Here is a 19,772-nt window from a genome sequence, read left to right as displayed (position 1 = left end):
AAAGGTGAACAGGATGGCAGAGAGGGAGGGAGGGCTGGGAACATGAAAATCAGTAAAAATGTGAGGGCGTGGGACTGGTAACTGCGGCGCTGCCTTGGTCATGCATCTGTGCGAGCGGCGAATGGGTGCGTGCAGCACCAGCCGCCATCCAGGCTTTGTGGTCACCAACATGACCAGTCGGGTGTAGAGCATGAGGGGTAAAACTCCCCCACTGCAAGCCAGGCGGCCTTCCTTCATGAACCCCAGTGTGAGTGGCGCTGTGGATAGAAGGTCAGACACCCCGAATTCCATCCACCGTTGCCCCTCCAGAACCAGGGTCTGGGAGGGATGAGTGGGTGTGAGATACACGCTGGCTGCCGCTGGGACTGGTTTCCTTTTCCTCCACAGTGTGAACTATAGCAGTGGCATCAAGATGGAGCCCCTAGCTCAGCATCAAGGGCTCTAACCACTGACCCGCCTCTCCAGCCCCACGCAGGCTTAGCTGGAGTTGTCCAGCAGGTGCTGTCTTTCATGACTGATGAGTGATCTGTTGATTAAATACTCTGTAGAGTTCTCCTGGTTACGTGCGCACAGCCGACAAGCAGGTTCTCTGCCCGTCGCTGGGAAGGCATAATATGTGAACCCAGTGTGTGAGTTGCATCTCTCCAGCTCCGAGTGGAAGCTGCGGCTGCTAAGTTCATGCTGGAAAAGCTCTGGGGAGGGGGGGCGGGTGGACAGGGGAGAGACCCCACCTTTCTTCACATCTCCCCATGCTCCAGGGGCATTGGATAAACTCTTAATTAGTAGCCATCAGTTTTCAGTAATTACAACAGCAGCTTCCTCTGGGGGCCTCACTGTGCTCTGATTGTCATCCACACAATTCCGTTTAGGTTGCTGCGTCCTCCCGTCCCACCCCTGACACTGGAGAGTATTTTCCTTGCCAGTTACTCTACCATGGGAGTGGTGCAGTAGACAGAGCCAGCCTGCTGGTACCTCTGGGAGATGGAGGAAACATTATTCACAAGCCCTTTTATTGCTGTCTTTAATTATTAACGTCTGAAGAATCGCCCAGTTCCTCCTTTCCTCTCCTCCCGTCACTACTATTGATCATATACCAAGCTGACAGGCAGACAGTACTGTCCCACAAAGGCCTGCCAGCCTTCCGCTGACGGCCCAACTGTATTGGTCACCTCGGACTCAGGCCCTGCTTCAGTCTGTGTGGCTGCTGCTGAACATCCAAACCAGACCCTGGCCTGCCTTATCTATAAACTCATAAAAGTTTTCAAAAGCAATACAGCTATAGGAAGTTTGCGGCTAGAAGACAGAAAATCCTTCTCTCTTATCTTATAAATGCCTGGGCTCCTCGGGTGTCCCCTCTTACACAGTTCCTAGCTCTCCTCCACAGGAGTCCTCTGAAGAACTCTAGACTGCTCCCTGGGAACAAGTACCAGCGTACTCAGCTAAGAACCCGCCAGTCCAGAGCAAACCAGAAAGCTGAGGCCAGTGTAGTGAGTTCCTAGACCCAGACATGGTCATTCTCAAGAATACCCTTTTATTTTCAGATTATGTTCTTCGCCCTTTTTATGCCATTTCCAGTGTCCTCATTTGAGCAAAATAAATACATTGGCCTCTCGCTAGTTGGCTGACCATTTGCTCATAACTTTATTCAAAGCTTTTGCCTCTGAATTTCTTTTAAAAACCTGCATGCCTGCCTTTTCTTCCCAAAGCAGAATAGAGGCAGCCTGCTCAAGGCCTTGTCCGGTGGATCTTTACTGAAGAATGTTCCAAAGGCCCTGCCCCTGAGATGCCCACAGGCCACTCCTGTGTCCGTGGGAGGGCGAATCTCCATGGCCAATTCAGTGGCCTGGGAGCCAGCTGTGATCAGTTGTGGTGAGCCTTTGTCAGTCTCTGTAATGTCCACCCTGGAACTGGCACAGGAAAATGTCCCCACCTAACAACAGATGTTGCCCCAAAGATAGCTCTTGGGGGGCTGCTGGATGACTCGTGGCTGTTGGCATGGAAGATAACGCGAGAAAAAGAAAATTAAAAAGGGGAAGCATACAGGTAGATGATAACCAGCACAGGGGTTAACACCAACGTGCGTGAAATAGACAGTCCCTAAGTCACTAAACATGATCTTCCTCTGCAGTCGTACATACACACACACACACACACACACACACGCACGCACGCACGCACGCACGCACGCACGCGCACACACACACACCTGTGCATCGTACTGTCCTCAGGCTGCTGAGCAGAGGTGATCTTTTACCCTTGCCTGGCCCCTCTGGGGAGTCTTTCAGACCCCAAGTTTGTGCTATTCCTGGGGACCTCCTCCCCTGCCCTTTCTTATCCCGTCATCTTTCTGCCTTGTCATTTCCCCGCACAGCCTTCTCTTCATCCTGCCCCCCTCTGAGTGCCTGGTCCTCCTGCAGCTGCCAGGCACAGCTAGAAGGCTTCTGAGTTTTGTGGTTAACGTGAGACTAGTCTCTAGATAACTGAAAATCAGTTACATTTAACCAACTGCCTTCTTCCGTGTGCCTCTCAACAAAGGATTTCCGTACACAAGACAGAGGCCAGCCAGTGGTTTGGCCTTGACACGGGCTTCCTTTTGACCCACACTGTCTACCCCTTTGGGTTCATGTTATCGACTGGAAAAGTCTTCCTCTAACTATTTCAAGAACTAGGCAAGAACTCTGCACAACGGCTTCGTGAAACAGTGCCGTGAAATCTTTTTTTTAAAGATTTATTTATTTATTATGCATACATATACAGTATTCTTGGTATTCCATCTGCAGGCCAGAAGAGGGCACCAGACCTCTTTACAGATGGTTGTGAGCCACCATGTGGTTGCTGGGAATTGAACTCAGGACCTCTGGAAGAGCAGGCAGTGCTCTTAACCACTGAGCCATCTTCCCAGCCCCAGTGCTGTGAAATCTTATCGTTCTAGTTTTCATTCATGCGTTCAGGGAGCAAACGCTCACCAAGCGTAGATTACACATCAGATACTCTGTCAGGCAACGTGAACGCGAAATAAGTTGCAGGCAGTTCTCACCCACATGGGATTGGTACTCAAGCTGTTGGAGACAGGAAATGACCAACATAGTTATGCAGGATTCTGAAGGTGATGGCTCTAATGGATGAAACCAAAGTAGGCTTGGTTAAGAAGCCCAGAGTTCCCGGGAGTAGTTAGAAGAAACTTCAGAGGTCGGATGGGTCATCAGGTGGGAGTCACTGAGGAGATAAGGCTAGCTAACGCCTTGAAGAAGAAAAAAATGACCAGAAAGTAATTCATAAAGCACTCCAGGCGATAAGGAAGGTCAGCAGGTGTTCCTTGAAACCAATGTCTGAGTGACAAAGAGATGAGTCAAAAGTGACGGCCAAGATTTCTGCGTGGAGCAGGCGTGAGAATTGAACTCAAGTGTGTGCGGGAGAAGTTGCTAAGTTGAGGCACAAGAGTTCAGGTTTGAACCTAAATGCCCCTCCAGCATAGAATGGATAAGGAAAATGTGGTACACAATGGAGTACTACACAGCAGAAAAAAATAACGACATCTTGAATTTTGCAGGAAAATGGATAGAGCTAGAAAACATCATTTTGAGTGAAGTAACCCAGACCCAGAAAGACAATTATCACATGTGCTCACTCATAGGTGGTCTTTAACCATAAAGCAAAGAAAACCACCCCACAAATCACAACCCCAGAGAACCTAGACAACAATGAGGACCCTAAGAGAGACATACATGGATCTAATCTACATGGGAAGTAGAAAAAGACAAGATCTCCTGAGTAAATTGGGAGCATGGGGACCTTAGGAGAGGGTTGAAGGGGAGGGGAAAGACAGGGAGGGGAGCAGAGAAAAATGTAGAAAATCAATAAAAAGAAAAAAAGAGTTCAGGTTTGGTCAGTAGTTTCAGGTTCCTTAACAGACGTCCTCACCTGCGGTTGGATGTGCAGAGTTGCTGCCTGGACATGAAGGCAGGAGCTTGGACAGTATGCAGAGCCCTCGGACCATATGGATTTCAGCATGGGGATCTGGGGAAGGCCTGGAAGGAAGCATAGGGTCCTGGAATAGAAAATCCAGAGCAGCTTCTGGCGTGGCGGACACCATCACATGCCCCAAATTCTGGGTGGGAATTGCAGTTCTTGGTTTGCTATGAAATCAGTACTGACGGCACTCGTTGAATTTGGCTGTTGAAGGAAACACCTCTCCCAGGCTTAGGACAACTTCTGAGCTGTGTCCCAGAACGGAACGGGTTTCTGGGGGGCAGTCACTCCTTTGGCTGACTTGACTCGTCTATGATGGTCACATAGAGTGAGGGACCAGAGTGATGTCTTCTGATGCTGAATCAACATGGACCAGGCCTGATGCTTACTTTAGGTCTTCAGTCCAGATCTCTGAGCCACAAACTAGATGGGAAGACACCCCATGGAGTGGATCCCCACAGAACCCCCATGTTTCTTCAGAGGCATAGGAAAGGAAATGGCTATTTGATAGTGTTAAATGGTCTGCCGTGTTCCAAACAGTTGATGTCTGCTTCAGAGCCTGAAATATCATGAACTCTTGACCACGGCTACTCAGTGTTAACCATGACGTACCCAGCAGATTTATTTATGATGGAAACCAAATTATGATGACTCATTAGGACACTGAGTCAACCAACAACTATTAAGAGCATGTGTCACATGTGTGGGAGACACGGAAGCTCCAACAGGGAATGAAACGTTTATGTACTCGGGCAGCTCAGAGGCCCACAGCGAGGAACTGCGCGCTCTCCGGAGCCGAGAGTGATGACTTCCAGTTGGTAACTCGGCATACAGCAGTTGAATGAATGAAATCAATAGTGTGACAGAGGACTGTATGGAGCCACAGGACCACATGAATGTTGGCATGGGGATGTCGGGAAGGTCCACAGGGCAGTGGAGAATAGAGAAGTAATCCCAACAGAAGTGGTGACATCTGGACTAAGATGACAGGGACATTTCTAGGCAGATGTTGAGTGCCTTGTTTGGGGAAATGGCAGCCTACGTGGTCTGATCCAGTTCTTGAGTGTCTCTAGCCCTGAAGTGCTGAGAGACTATGAAAATCATGATACCTGCTACAAACACACACACACACAAGCTCACATACCACACCGCGGCCCTCAACAATGTGCCAGCGCAAGGACAAGCCCACAGTGTGCACTCGGTGGCATCCCTTTCTACCTTCTCAGAGACTTAGTCAAGTGTAGTCAGTGTCTAGTGTTCAGGGTAGTAGCCCTCTGAGGAGCAGGGACTGTCACATGGAGAGTCAGTGTGCACAGACAGACATTCCACAGGGCAGGACTGTGGTCAGGCAGGGGAACAGCACCTCTGTAAGTAGTGGGGGGATCCACAAAGAGAGGCTGGGTCCGGGCTCTTTGACCTGCCAATGGAGAGGCAGTGTGGCATCATGTGACTAGCTAGAAGGGAGGTGTCAAAAGGCAAAGGAGAGGCTGTAAGATAGCCACCAGGCCTCCCCGTCTTCCACTGTGCTCCACACTCGGGTTCCCTGGGCCTTGCACTCCATCCTCACAGAGCCTAAGTGAGCATCTTCAGACTCAGTGCAACCGTGCTCTTCACAGGCAACAGAGCGCTCCTCACAGGCAACTGTGCTCCTCACAGGCAACTGTGCTCCTCACAGGCAACAGAGTGCTCCTCACAGGCAACTGTACTCCTCACAGGCAACAGAGTGCTCCGCACAGGCAACAGAGTGCTCCTCACAGGCAACAGAGTGCTCCACACAGGCAACAGAGTGCTCCTCACAGGCAACAGAGTGCTCCTCACAGGCAACAGAGTGCTCCACACAGGCAACAGAGTGCTCCTCACAGGCAACAGAGTGCTCCTCACAGGCAACAGAGTGCTCCTCACAGGCAACAGAGTGCTCCTCACAGGCAACAGAGTGCTCCTCACAGGCAACAGAGTGTTCCTCACAGACAACTGTGCTCCTCACAGGCAACAGAGTGCTCCTCACAGACAACTGTGCTCCTCACAGGCAACAGAGTGCTCCTCACAGGCAACAGAGTGCTCCACACAGGCAACAGAGTGTTCCTCACAGGCAACAGAGTGCTCCACACAGGCAACAGAGTGCTCCTCGCAGGCAACAGAGTGCTCCACACAGGCAACAGAGTGTTCCTCACAGGCAACAGAGTGCTCCTCACAGGCAACAGAATGCTCCTCACAGGCAACAGAGTGCTCCTCACAGGCAACAGAGTGCTCCTCACAGGCAACCGTGCTCCTCACAGGCAACAGAGTGCTCCTCACAGGCAACAGAGTGCTCCTCACAGACAACTGTGCTCCTCACAGGCAACTGTGCTCCTCACAGGCAACTGTGCTGCTCATAGGCAACAGAGCGCTCCTCACAGGCAACCGTGCTCCTCACAGGCAACAGAGCACTCCTCACAGACAACTGTGCTCCTCACAGGCAACAGAGCACTCCTCACAGGCAACAGTGCTCCTCACAGGCAACCGTGCTCCTCACCGGCAACAGTGCCCAGTCTTTCCACAGTCAAGTACAGGAAAGGCTGAAACCTCTTTCCTTCCCACCCAAGGGGTGTGACTGAAATTTACTCGGTTAGTTCTAGGCAGACATATGGAAGTTTCCTTAGCATATGTTGTGTTTCCTGTGGATACGCCACAGCCCACTCTCCATCATCTTCCCGTGGAGACTCTTTCCTCGTCCTGTATCTGTAGTAATATGGCGGCGGGGCTGCGTCCCCAACACCCCAGCCGCCTGCTCGGCTAGCTTATGCCCCGAAATAATTACACGGACACTGCATTCTTTTAATCACTGCTTGGCCCTTTAGCTCTAGCCGTTACTGGCTAATTCTGATATCCCGATCAACCCATCTCTAATAATCTGTGAGCACCGGTCTTACCGGGAAGATTCTAGCCTAAGTCCATCCTGGGTCGGAGCTGGAGCATGGCGTCTCTCTGAGGCGTCTGCTCCCGAGAGGAGAGCTGTCGAGTCTGAGCTCACTTCCTCTTCCTCTCAGCGTTTTGTTCTGTTTACTCCTCCACCTATCTTCTAACCAATGAAATGGGCCAAGGCAGTTCCTTTATTAGCCAATGACCTTCCTCCATCATGTTTCCCAGCTGAGGCTTTGACAGATTCGAGCCTGACACCTTCTGTGATAATGGTGTCCCTGCCGTCCTTATTTGTAAATTGTCAGTAGCAGCCACAAGGTTCTCAAATGGTCTGTAGTGTGCTAAGGAACAGAAAGACATATTTCCTGGCTGGGTTTGGCAGGCTGCAAAAGGGCCTTTGATGCTATTAAAAGAAAGATACCCTGTTTTTTAAAAAATAAGATTTATTTATTTATGTATAGTATTCTAACTACATGTATGCCTGCATGCCAGAAGAGGGTGTCAGATCTCATTATAGATGACTGTGAGCCACCATGTGGTTGCTGGGAATTGAACTCAGGACCTCAGGAAGAGCAGCCAGTGCTCTTAACCTCTGTGCCATCTCTCCAGTCCAGAAAGATGCCTTTTTAAACTGTTTTCCAAACAGGATCCCATCAGCCACATGAAGATAATTGTATGCTTTCCAGTGAGGCTGAACCTAGATCAGGGCCCCAAATGAAATGTGCTTCTCTGTGCGGAAGAGCGGGCATTGTGTAGGGCCCCGCTCCTGGAGGCTCAGATACCAGACCTGCTGGAAGAGGAACTGTGCGCCAGCACGTAGGCCGTAAAAGGCTCAGCAGTGGTGTGTGGCGTCAGTGCAGCCTAAGGGACCTGGAGGGAGGAAACTATTGAGATCTTTTTTTTAATTAATTTATTTATTTATTAAAGATTTCTGTCTCCTCCCGGCCACGGCCTCCCATTTCCCTCCCCCTCCCCCAGTCAAGTCCCCCTTCCTGGAACGTCAGCCCGAAGAGCAGTCAGGGTTCCCTGCCCTGTGGGAAGTCCAAGGACCACCCACCTCCATCCAGGTCTAGTAAGGTGAGCATCCAAACTGCCTAAGTTCCCACAAAGCCAGTACGTGCAGTAGGATCAAAACCCATTGCCATTGTTCTTGAGTTCTCAGTAGTCCTCATTGTCCGCTATGTTCAGCGAGTCTGGTTTTGTCCCATGTTTTTTCAGACTCAGGCCAGCTAGCCTTGGTGAGTTCCCGATAGAACATCCCCATTGTCTCAGTGTGTGGGTGCACCCCTCGCGGTCCTGAGTTCCTTGCTCGTGTTCTCTTTCCTTCTGCTCCTGATTTGGACCTTGGCTTCAGCTCTAGCCCTGAGCCAGGATGGCTCTTCTCCCCCATTATTATAACTTTTGAAGCCCAGCAGTTAGAGGTGTGCTATACGATTAATAAAAATGTGGAGACAGAAACTGAGGTTCAGCCTGAATGTCAGAAAAGCAAAACAGCCAGCCACTGAGTCTTAACCTCTACCTCAGTCCGAAATGGCGATCCTGCCTCCAAGAATCTCAGAATGAGACTGAGAGGGGTCTCCCCCATCTTAAATTCCTCCCTAGTGCTGGGATTAAAGGTGTGCACTCCTACCGCCCAGTTTCTATGGCAAACTAGTGTATACTACCGGTGTGTGTCACCCACCGCTGCCTGGTCTGTAAGTTTGATCAGTGGGCTGTTTCACTCTCTGATCTTCAGGCAAGCTTTATTTATTAAAATACAAATGAAATGCCACTGCAGAGGTGACCTTTTTATGACACCCCTGTGCTTGTGTCTGTATTTGGAGAACTCTGCTGATGGCTTTACCCTGGCATCCAGCTGTTGGTCTTTTTTTCCCATTTGTTTGATGTGGATGGACATCATCCCTCAAATAGCGGGCTTTGTTAGAACATTTCATCCTCGTGTATCATACTTTGGCCATACCCCCCACACACACTACATTGTTCATCCCCCCCCCCCCCATTAGGTAGCCCTGGCTGGCTTGGAACTCATGGAACCACCTACCCTCCCTCTCGAGTGCTGAAATTAAAGGTGTGTGCCACCGTGTCCTGCCTCCTTTTCCCAAACTGTTCCTACTTTATGTGTTCATGTCATTTGTGGGTATGTTCATTTTTAATCTAGATCCCATGTGGGGAAAAAAGGGATATTTGTATTTCTGAATCTGGTTTATTTCACTTTATCTTTTGATCTTCAGTTCAAGCCATTTTCCTGCAAATGACACATTTCGTTCTTCTTTGTATACACATCTTTTTTTTTTGTATGCACTCATTTGATGCCATCAAACCTGGCTACAGGGAAGAGCATCACTGGAAACTTGAGTGCACACTTATCTGTGATGGTTAGGATGGGGTGACTGGGTCACATGTATTGTTTCCAGTTCTTTGGCAAAACCTGCGCACCAATTTCACGTCTGCACCCTCCATTCCCAGCGAGAATCTCCCCTCTCCCAGCCCTACCCAGCATTTGCTTGCTTTCTTAGAGATAACACCTCTGAGTTGAGATAGAACCTCAAAGTATACTTTTGACTTGCACTGCCCCGGGCTCTGAGCGTAGAACCCTTTGTCCTGTCTCCTTTGCGTGTGGGGAAGTGCACGTGCACAGGTGTGCAAGGCTGGAGGACACTGGGGACCTGTTCTGTCACTCTGTAGCTCAGGGTGTCTCACTGAACCTCTGAACCTGGAGCTAGGCTGGCAGCCAGCAAGCCCCAGTGGTCCTCCTGTCTCTGCCCCCGACAGTGCTGGGGTGACGAGGGCACCGAAGCAGCCACACCTGACTTTAATGGGTGCTGGCACCCAAACTTGGGTCCTCCTGCTTAAGCAGCAAGCGCCTTAGTCAGCCATCTCTGCAGCCCGATTTGGAGAACTCATTTATTGATTACATCTTTCATCTTTTGAGTACCTTATACTATGAGCTGGGATCAATCTTCTGTCCAGTGAATAATAGGCAGAAATTCTTTCCCATCTGCAGGCAGGCTGTCCTTTGCTGTGTAAAAGCTTTTTAATTGCAAATAATCCTATTAATCAATTCTTGCTGTGGAGTTGTCAGCAAAGTCTAGACTGGCACCTCTGTCTTGAAAGCGTTTCCCCTCTGGTTTCAGGCCCTACGTTAAGGTCTCTGGCCCACTTTTGTACAGGGTGAGATGAGAGAGATGCACTTTTATTCCTTTATGTGTGGGTGTCCAGTTTCCACACCACATTTGTTGAAGAGAACTTTTCTCCTGTGTGTGTTTTTGGCACATTTGTTGAAAATCGAGTAGCTGTAGCATGGGTTTATTTCTGTGTCCTCTACTCTGGGCTCTGACATGCTGTTAAGTGTGTTAGTCCAGCCCTGCAGTGTAGTGGAAGTGGGGTGCTGTGTTGTCTCCCACACTTCCCTGCAGAAGAAGTGGGGTGCTGTGGTCCCTCCACACTTCCCTGCAGAAGAAGTGGGGTGCTGTGGTCCCTCCGGCCTGCCCGTCCTCTGTGAGTGCTTTGCTTAGCTGGAGTCGTCTGTGCACTCATTTGAATGAGAGGATTATTTTTCCTCACTCCATGAAGAAAGCCTTTGGAATCTGGATGCAATTCAAACATTTATCAGTTCTCAGAATTTTCTGGTAGCGGGTTAGGGTGTTAGTATGGGATTGTGTCTTTGCAAACAGGACGGTTGTAATTCTTTTCTATTTGTACCTCACCCCATTTACTACGCTTGCTAGAAGTATGTTATGTCTAGCCCTATTCAAGTTTAGTACGAAGGGATGTTAAAGTCTGTCAGCGGTCTTTGCCATCAGCTGAGATGCTATACATCTTTGTCCCTATATCTTACTTATTATTATTGTTTACATTTGTTGAGCTATCCTCACAGCCGTGGGTTAAAACCAAGATGACCATGCTGTTGATGTCTTGGATCTGCCAATGTGCTGATAACTTTTACATCTATGTCCATCAAAGAGTTTGGTCTGTGGCTTTCATTTATGTGCCTATCCTCATATCTGGTTATGGAATCAGAGTGAGCCTGGCTTTTAAAAATGAAATTGGTAATAACTGTTCCCTTTGTAATTTATGGAAGTTTGAAGATCATTTCAAACTATTAGGTACTAGTAGTTAGGATTTAGCAAATAGCAAGCGTAGAAAATAGGGGAAATTCCCTCCAAAGTTTGGAGATAGAGATAAAGGCCTGCTACAATTTTATTCAATATTTGCGTTTGAAGTCTCAGACAGAACAATAAGGCAAGAGGAAGAAATAAGAGGGTGGGGGTGGGGGAGTACAAAGAAAAGGAAGAACTACAGCCGTCCTGTTTGCAAAGGCACAATACTATGCTAATCCTCTAACCTGTTACCAGGAAACTCTCAGAACCGATAAATGCTTGAATTTCATCCAGATTCCAAAGGCTTTCTTCGTGGAGTGATAAAAAAAAAATCCTCTAATAGTTAAATGTGTTAGATCATCTATAGATATCTAGTAGAAATCATATAGTGCTGCGTGCCCTTCTTTTTGGGAGATTTTTACTCTTGTTGCTCACTAGAGATCTCTTTGCTTATATCCTCTTGATTTATCCATTTTCTTCTAGATTTTCCAATCTCCTAATGACCCTTCAATTTCTCTAGTTGTTATTTTTTTCTTTCAGTTTGGCTTAAGGATTTATCAGTCTTGTTTTATTAATGAAGTACTGTTAACAGAGTCTAAATATCAGACCCACCTTCTGGGTTTCAGATTAGTGCATTTTTTTATTCATTTGTATTTTATGTACAATGGTGTTTGGACAGCATGAATATCTATGAAGGTGCCAGATCCCCTGGAATTGGAGTTATAGACAGCTGTGAGCTGCCATGTGGGTGCTGGGAATTGAACTCAGTCACCTTAACTGTTTAGCCACCTCTCCGGCCCGGAGTAGTGCATTTTTATGATGAAGAAACAGACAGGTCAAGAAATAGAATCCAGCTCACAGAGGACAGATCTACCTTACTCCAAAGTCAGGGCTCCTAACAAATGAGCTGTGGTAAATTGTAGCAGCTTTTCTGCAGCCCCTTGTGAGCTTTGGAATTGAATCGAGACCCTGCTCGAGCCTGCTGGTCCCCACCCAGCCTTCCATCCACAGAGGACAAGTGCCATGTCCACGTCTGCCTTTCACTTCCAAAGGCTTCCCTCCCTGGTACTGACTGCATCTCCTTAGCTACAGCACTGAAGCTCTGTCCTGGCATAGAGTAGAGCCAGCTTTCCCTTATGGCACAGGGCTGTCAGCTGAAATGGAAGTTGCTGATAAATTTTGTACAGGGAGTTCTGGTAAGTGAAATCGGAGGCCCCGGTGTTCTTGGTGACTTAAAATCTTCATTAGCAGCTTGTACTTGTGAGTGGCCAGGCCTGGAGTGAGGCCAGTGGGCACCAGCTGGGCTCCCACAGCACACACAACACCTACAAGTGAAAATCTTACACCTAAAGTTGTTTCTCTAGTCCTAGCCTAGGTTAGACCAGGCAGAAAACCACCTATCTCTCAGTTGTTGAAACACCCATGAACATGCAGCAGTGAGGGACAGAAGGGCGCTTGGCCAAGTGGGGAGAGTTCACTAAAAGTCAGACAGAAAAGTCCCATGGTGTTTACACTTTATTTCTAAATAGGCACTGCTATGCCTTTCCCCCTGGTCTATGGTTCAGACAACACTTCTCATGGGTGAAGGTTAAGATGCAGGCTCCGCTAAGGCTCCTGTCTGGTCTGTAACCAAGCAGAGGCCACAAGGTTCTGGGTGAATTACCTTTGTACCAGTGGTTGGCAAACTCTGCCGAAATGCAGAGAGTAAATATTTTGTGTTTTGGCGGGCCACATGTTCTGAAGCAACCACTCAACTCTGTTCTTCCAGCACCGAAGCAGTCATAGGAAGTCCGTAGAAACAGGGCACGGCTCTGTTCTAATGCAACTTCATTTTTGAGGTATTTATTGTGCTGTTTGCTTGTATGTATGTACACCACACTGCATGCCTGGTACCCATGGAGATCAGAAGAGTGTGTCAGGTCCTTTGAAACTAGTGTTAAAGACAGTAGTGAGCCACTATTTGGGTGCTGGTTGTACCAAGTACTCTTACCTATCATCTCTCCAGATCCTAAAATGTTATTTATACAGCCATGTTGGCTTTAGCAAGTTAAGTAGTCCCTTAGTAAAGCCGGGCGGTGGCGGCGCATGCCTTTAATCCCAGCACTTGGGAGGCAGAGGCAGGCGGATCTCTGTGAGTTTCGAGGCCAGCCTAGTCTACAAGAGCTAGTTCCAGGACAGGCTCTAAAAAAAACTACAGCAAAACCCTGTCTTGAAAAAAACAAACAAACAAAAAGTAGCCCTTTAGTCAGTGAAACTTACTTTTCTAGAAATCACTGGTGAGAGCCACCTCCCAACATGCACGCGCTCCTCCTAAGCTACAGGTGACGCTGGTGACTCAGATCAGGCTTTCGTGCAAATGATACTCCCTATTGCAGAACGACCTTGTCTGTGAGCCTGCAGAGCAGGTGCTGCCGGTTGTCAAGGCACCAGAGGTTTCACTTGTTTTTCTCTTCTGTCCCTCAGGTCTTTTTCTCATCCTCGGCCTGATACTCTACCCTGCGGGCTGGGGCTGCCAGAAAGCCATAGACTGTGGGCGGCATGCATCTCCCTACAAACCTGGAGACTGTTCCCTGGGATGGGCCTTTTATACGGCCACTGGGGGCACGGTGCTCACGTTCATCTGTGCCGTCTTCTCTGCACAAGCAGAGATTGCAACCTCCAGCGACAAAGTCCAGGAAGAAATTGAAGAGGGGAAGAACCTGGTCTGCCTGCTGTAGTCTGGAAGACGTGAATGCCGCCGTTACCTTTCCTTATGACCTGTGACACAGTCTTCGCCATTTGCATCAAGTGAAGAACCAGTCTTGACCTAGCAGAGCCACACTCCACAGCCCAGGCCCTCGTGGGATCAGCGAGTTCTTGCACACGCAGGCTGCAGTGCACATAAGGAGACCTGACAATGACATGTGTAGCCTGACTGCAGAGTCCCCCCAGACTCTGTCTCCCCAGGGCTCTATGAAGGACAGTGGTCTGACTCAGCAAGGCAGGCAGCACTCTCCTGGTAGCAGAGAGGCCAGCCAGCCTCAGAGTGGTTTAAGGCAGATTTCTGGCTCAGAGCCATGTGTCTATGAACATCTCAGGATGCAGGCTGGAGTGGTGTCTGTTTCAGCTGGAGACCGAGAGGAGGACTACAGACTGCTGGTAGCAGGGTGCATGCAGAGGTCGCAGCACGACCAAGGGCTCAGTGGGGACAGTATAGACTCCCCAGTGGAGCTGCTCCAGTCTGAGTTTAGACAGTCAGCCTGCTGCCTAAACGAGCCCCTTCTCCTTGCAGTTAGTTTTCTCCTGGGGTTGGGGTTGTGCATGGCTGCCCAGGGAAACCTCAGTGTTCTTCCTTCCCAAGGACAGTGGCCTCCAGAGCAGCTGTGGCTCATGCAGATGTTCACAGGGAGGGGCTGCCAGAACCCCAGCCTTTGCAGGGAGGACTTTGGTGACTGTGCTGTATTCTCTGCAGAGAAAGCAGGAGCTAACCATGAAAGTTTCTATAGCCTCTGGTGTTGGTCCTGACAGCAGGCCAGGTGACACTCAATCACTGCCACTGCCAACTTGCATCAAAAATCCCACCCCAGGGAAGCATAGCACAAAGTCAGGGGCTGGACCAGGCTCAGACACCTACCTGCCTAGGATGCTTACAGCAGTCACCAAATACCACTACTAAAAAGGACTCAGGGCTTTTAATCCAGTTTCCACAAATTATCCATATAACCAAAGTAGCCAGAAATACCAGAGTCTGGCAATATATAAGCCTTGCAGATAGAGACCCTCTGCAACAGTGGAAGTGGAGTGAGGACCCTTTTGGTTTTAGAGATATGCTTCCACTAAGGGCGTTGTCTTAAAAGTTAAATAGTTAAGCACCTTCTACTGGCAAGTGTTTGCTGAATACAACCACGTATACAACCCTGATTCAGATTTTACAACCTTGCCCCAGTGAATCACTTAGACCTATGTCAGAAGCCTTGGTCCAGAGCAACCACCTCATATACAGGTGGGCTGGGCCCACTGGGCTTCATTATAGTTCATTTGTCCTTTGGCCTATCCCAGAAAGCATCCTCTCTCTCATGAAGAGAAAGGTTAGGGAGGACGGGTATTGAATCAGATCTTAAGTTTTGAACCAGTGTTCAAAATAAGCAAGGTGGAGATCCTGTGGCTTCTTTAGAAGGGGGAACCCTAAGCAGCCCTGGGAAGACTCCGGAAGCAGGACCAGATCACTAAGGGCACGCATGGCCATACAGCATGTGGACAGGCTCTTGTCCTTCGCTTCATGTTTGAGATGCCAGCACAGTTGCTGTGTTTCCAGCCTGGGCAATATTTGGCATGAAAACTGTGACAAGAATACTTTGTTTTCCTTGATCTTAACCAGATAAAATTTTAGGTATTTTGAATACAACCTACTCCTAAACCAGGATCCTGTATGAACGCCCATGACCTGCTCCTTGGCTAAGGTGGCAGTGGACCATATCAACCTGGTAACAGTCACAAATGAAAGAAATGTGGCCTCTCTGCCAGACTAAGTTACTTAACAGTGTTTTTCACTAATTTAAACATTAGAGAAGATCTCCCCCCCCAAAGGGGCACCAATGAAATGCTATGCTATAGAAAACTACCTAAATGCTGACTCAGTGGAGCAGAGGGAGAAAAGATGATGTCCAGCATCCGAGACCTTCAAATTAATACACAGACTTATGCAAGGAAGGAAAGGGTAGAGTAAAACTGTCATTAAAAGCCACTTACTTTTCTAGTAATAGGTCCATTACTAGTACAGGAAAAGTCTTTCTTTGCCTGCATTTGTGCTCGGCCTCTCAATGAACGCTAAAGCAGAAATATGTGGAGTCTGTGGATTCTTTAAACCTGTGTGGTAATTCAACAGCATTACATTAACTGTGGAAGGGTTTCTGTATAGTTCTCAAGCATCTGTGTGTAATGAGTGGTCTTTGTTAAACTTGTATTCTGTAAAGTGCCATAGTCTTTTTATGTGTAGCATATTTAAATATGTATATCACATACACAAGTTTATCTGAAAGATGTGCAATAACAAAGGTGTATGTATGTTTTGTTTGGGGAAACTGGACATGCTTCAAAATAGGGATGTTTTCTGTTTTGCAAAGGAGAACTAGACATACTTGCCTTCGTGGCTAGCCACTAATCCATAACAATTTTAATGCTACACAAACCTTATGTGAAGAAAAGACTGGTGTGAACTCATTTTTCCTGGGTCTAAATAAACATGATCACTATATTCATGGGAGGCCCAGTCAATGCTAGTCTTTGATGTAAAATGTGAAGCTGCCATATTGCCTTTTGTGTTAGCCTGATAAGCAGGAGCTGGCATAGACTAAGAAGCTCTTCTGAATGTGCTTTGTAGACTGCGAATGCGTGGCCGCTATACTAAAGGGCTAGTCTCACACCTTCTTAGCCATAAGAGTCTGGCGTAGGACAGACCATCCTGTGCAATAACATGTGGCTGCTAGAAATCCCGGGCCTGCACTTGTGTTTAGGGGAGCAGAGACTCCCAAGGCCACAAGAACTCAAGGGATGAGTGGGACTTCTGAGACTGTGGGGAAACTCCTGTAGCGGAGGGGTCCTGAGGTGCTATGAAGGAGCTCAGCACAGCTGGATGTTCAATAGCCACTTGAGCCAAATATAAAGTTGTAGTTAGAGCTGATGGACTCAGTTGGAGCCTTCATGTGTGGTTACCCTGTTCTATTGTAAACTAATACATTGTTTGTCTAGCATTGACGAGGATTCTGTACATAGGGTTTCACAGTGTTCTCCCTTTCCCCCTTGAGATCTGAATTAAATCAGATTTTGCAAACTCAGTCTTTCAAATTTGACTATGTTGGCTTCAATTCAGTGCACATAATTTGATCAAAAATACCAATCAGACAAAATGTAAAGACTTACTGTAACATAGATATCAGGGAAAATATCCAGGCATTTTTCTACTGCTGATTCTGATTCTTAACTTTGCATGGGTTGCCTTTAATCTCTTACTTGAAGAAGCACCAACACAATCATAGGCATCTTAAATTTAAAGTAAAACTGTGAGACATGAAAGTGCTTTAGAGCATTTGCTAACCCCACAGTCCTTAGAGTGGACCCTGACCAAGAAATCAGGAAACCTGGGCTTTTGGTCTATAAACTCGACGATGCTAAACACCACTTCCATAAACTCATCCAACCCTGCACCTTCCCAGGGACACAAGCTGACCTCACTGCTGCCAGACAGACGGAGGGCACATGCATGTTCTAACTGCTGAGCAGAAACGACCGCCACCAGGTTTCCAACTGTTTAAGTCACAGTTAAAGGTTAGGGCCCCAACCACTGGAGGAGAAATGGTTTTAAGACAAATCATCTGGATAATCCCAGGAAAATGAGCTTTTCCTGTCCCTCTTCAGGTGTTACTATTTTGTACTCAAAAGTAAACCTGCAGAGAGAGCACTGGGACTTCAGTTTGAGCAAACGCTGGGACATGGTCCCTTGTGCTTGCTATTCAGTCTGTGTGAGTGTGTGTGCACGCGTGCGTGTGATATGTTCACATGCAGAGACCAGAAAAGGACATCTGATACCTTATTTATGTTTAAGGTAGGCTGGCTGGCTGGGAGCTCCCAGGATATACTTACCTGTCTCCATCCCCATGCATTTACGTGCAGTTTTTATATGGAGATTCAAACACAGGTACTCCTTGCTGACATAGAAAGCACTGTCAGCCACTGAGTCTTCTCACCAACAGGGAAGTGTTGCCACTAGATCTCCTGGAAAACACATTCAACTTCCTCTGGTAGAGCCCCATAAAGTCTTTATTACCCTGGACGTTCCTGTGTGGACATTGTTTCAAATAATTCAGCTCCTTTGGGACACTCAGCACGAATGGTAAAGCCCGACAGCAAGTATGGCTATTGCAGAGAGCAGCGAGAACAGAGCTGTCTCAGCACCTTAGTCATTTGTGTGGCTTCTCCTTCTGCCCACCTCCTCCTTCCTTCCAGCTCCCCTCCCCTTCTGCCCACCTCCTCCTTCCTTCCAGCTCCTCTCCCCTTCTGCCCACCTCCTCCTTCCTTCCAGCTCCCCTCCCCTTCTGCCCACCTCCTCCTTCCTTCCAGCTCCTCTCCCCTTCTGCCCACCTCCTCCTTCCTTCCAGCTCCCCTCCCCTTCTGCCCACCTCCTCCTTCCTTCCAGCTCCTCTCCCCTTCTGCCCACCTCCTCCTTCCTTCCAGCTCCTCTCCCCTTCTGCCCACCTCCTCCTTCCTTCCAGCTCCTCTCCCCTTCTGCCCACCTCCTCCTTCCTTCCAGCTCCCCTCCCCTTCTGCCTACCTCCTCCTTCCTTCCAGCTCCTCTCCCCTTCTGCCCACCTCCTCCTCCCTTCCAGCTCCTCTCCCCTTCTGCCCACCTCCTCCTTCCTTCCAGCTCCCCTCCCCTTCTGCCCCACCTCCTCCTTCCTTACAGCTCCTCTCCTTAACCTTAAGACTTGTACAGAATCTCTTCAAGACATGGATTGCTAATTTTGCTTAGGTATGTACAAAGGATACAGATAAAAGCACAAATAGAGGAAGTAGGAAACTTGAAACCACGTGGAAAGGAGAATCAATCAAATAACATGCAGCCATTAGCAGCTTTTTCGCGTTTGACAGACATTCTAAAAGAGCCAACAATCTATAGGCAAGCAATCCTCCAAGGGCCAATACTTGGAAGAAACCTCCAGTTTCCTCATCTCTTACAGAAAAGCAAAGGCAAATGACAGCAGTGAGAGGAAAGAACTCGGCATAGAAGGACAGCGTGGACAGCAGGGGCCATCAGAAGCAGGAGGGGATGGAGAGCCGGCCAGGATTACTGCAGGCGGCCTTTAGTGTGAATGGAGAGGCCAGAAGACTCGGGGACAATGGCTCTCACACTGAGGAAACAATTTTAAGGATGTGTGTGCATGTCCACATGGTTCGCTCTCTGTGTAGGAGGCTGGGATACTGCTGGAAAAATAACCATGATGAAATAAGGGGCAGTGGATTTAGTTGCTTTTCTCTTGGACCCAAACACTTGCATCCAACGCATGGCAATAATCACAATACCTTCAACCATCATTCGTTTTGAGAATTGCAAAAAGAAAGAAAATAGCAATTGGGGAATCCCAGATTTATATTCAAATAACTAGGGCTCAAAAATAAAACCTGCAGGAAGGATTCTTTTAAAAAAAAAGCTGTTTGAATGCAGAATGACTTTATAGAAATATGGATTACTAGCATTACAAGAAAATGAACTCTTTGCTAACTCTCCTTGGTAAAGGGATGACATAGGCTTTAGCATGAGGAATGTCTCACTATACCAGGAAGTCATGGCAAACCCAGAAATATTGAGCTTTTTTTAAAAAGCACAACTGGGAGAAACACAAACTGTAACACTCCCTGCATTGCCCCCTGGTGGCCCCGCATCCCATCAGAAAACACCAACCCCTCTAGTGGAAACTTTGCAGGTGGAGGCTTTCTCCTACCCAAACCACAGAGCTAAATGATAAATACAAAGTCTATGGGAAGGGGAAATTTCCCAAGAATCTCTGAATTGGTGATACACCTCTAGCTTTCCATACTTCCACCATAGTGGAAGTCAATGAAAACCTTGGTATGAAAGGAAACAACACATGGGAAGGGTGCACAAGGATTTTTACATTGTGATAAAGAATCAGAATCTCAAGTAAACAGTCAACTCTGAGAGAAAACCTCAGTACAAAGGAGGGAACCATTTCAGACGTCAAGACGCGGATAGGATAGTGAGGGCCGCATTCCAGGCACGAGGAAAGGTTTGGTCAGCCAGAGACATAGTGA

At 48.1% G+C, this 19,772-nt stretch overlaps 1 protein-coding gene across 3 annotated transcripts in view; it reads left to right on the top strand.

Annotated features, from left to right (window-relative positions):
* Positions 1-16,790, top strand: part of Lhfpl2 (LHFPL tetraspan subfamily member 2) — a 147,513-nt gene extending 130,723 nt beyond the window's left edge. For all 3 annotated transcript variants that reach the window (XM_075976298.1, XM_075976299.1, XM_075976300.1), the window contains one exon: positions 13,431-16,790. In XM_075976298.1, coding sequence (XP_075832413.1) covers positions 13,431-13,684 — 254 coding nt within the window. In that variant the 3' untranslated portion in view covers positions 13,685-16,790. The remainder of the gene's footprint in view (positions 1-13,430) is intronic.
* The last annotated feature ends 2,982 nt before the right edge of the window (positions 16,791-19,772 follow it).

The sequence above is a fragment of the Microtus pennsylvanicus genome, chromosome 6 (genome assembly GCF_037038515.1).
Source record: "Microtus pennsylvanicus isolate mMicPen1 chromosome 6, mMicPen1.hap1, whole genome shotgun sequence".
Taxonomy (NCBI): Eukaryota; Metazoa; Chordata; class Mammalia; order Rodentia; family Cricetidae; genus Microtus; species Microtus pennsylvanicus.
The sequence above is the reverse complement of the archived record's forward strand: the minus strand, read 5'-3'. Positions and strand labels throughout refer to the sequence as shown.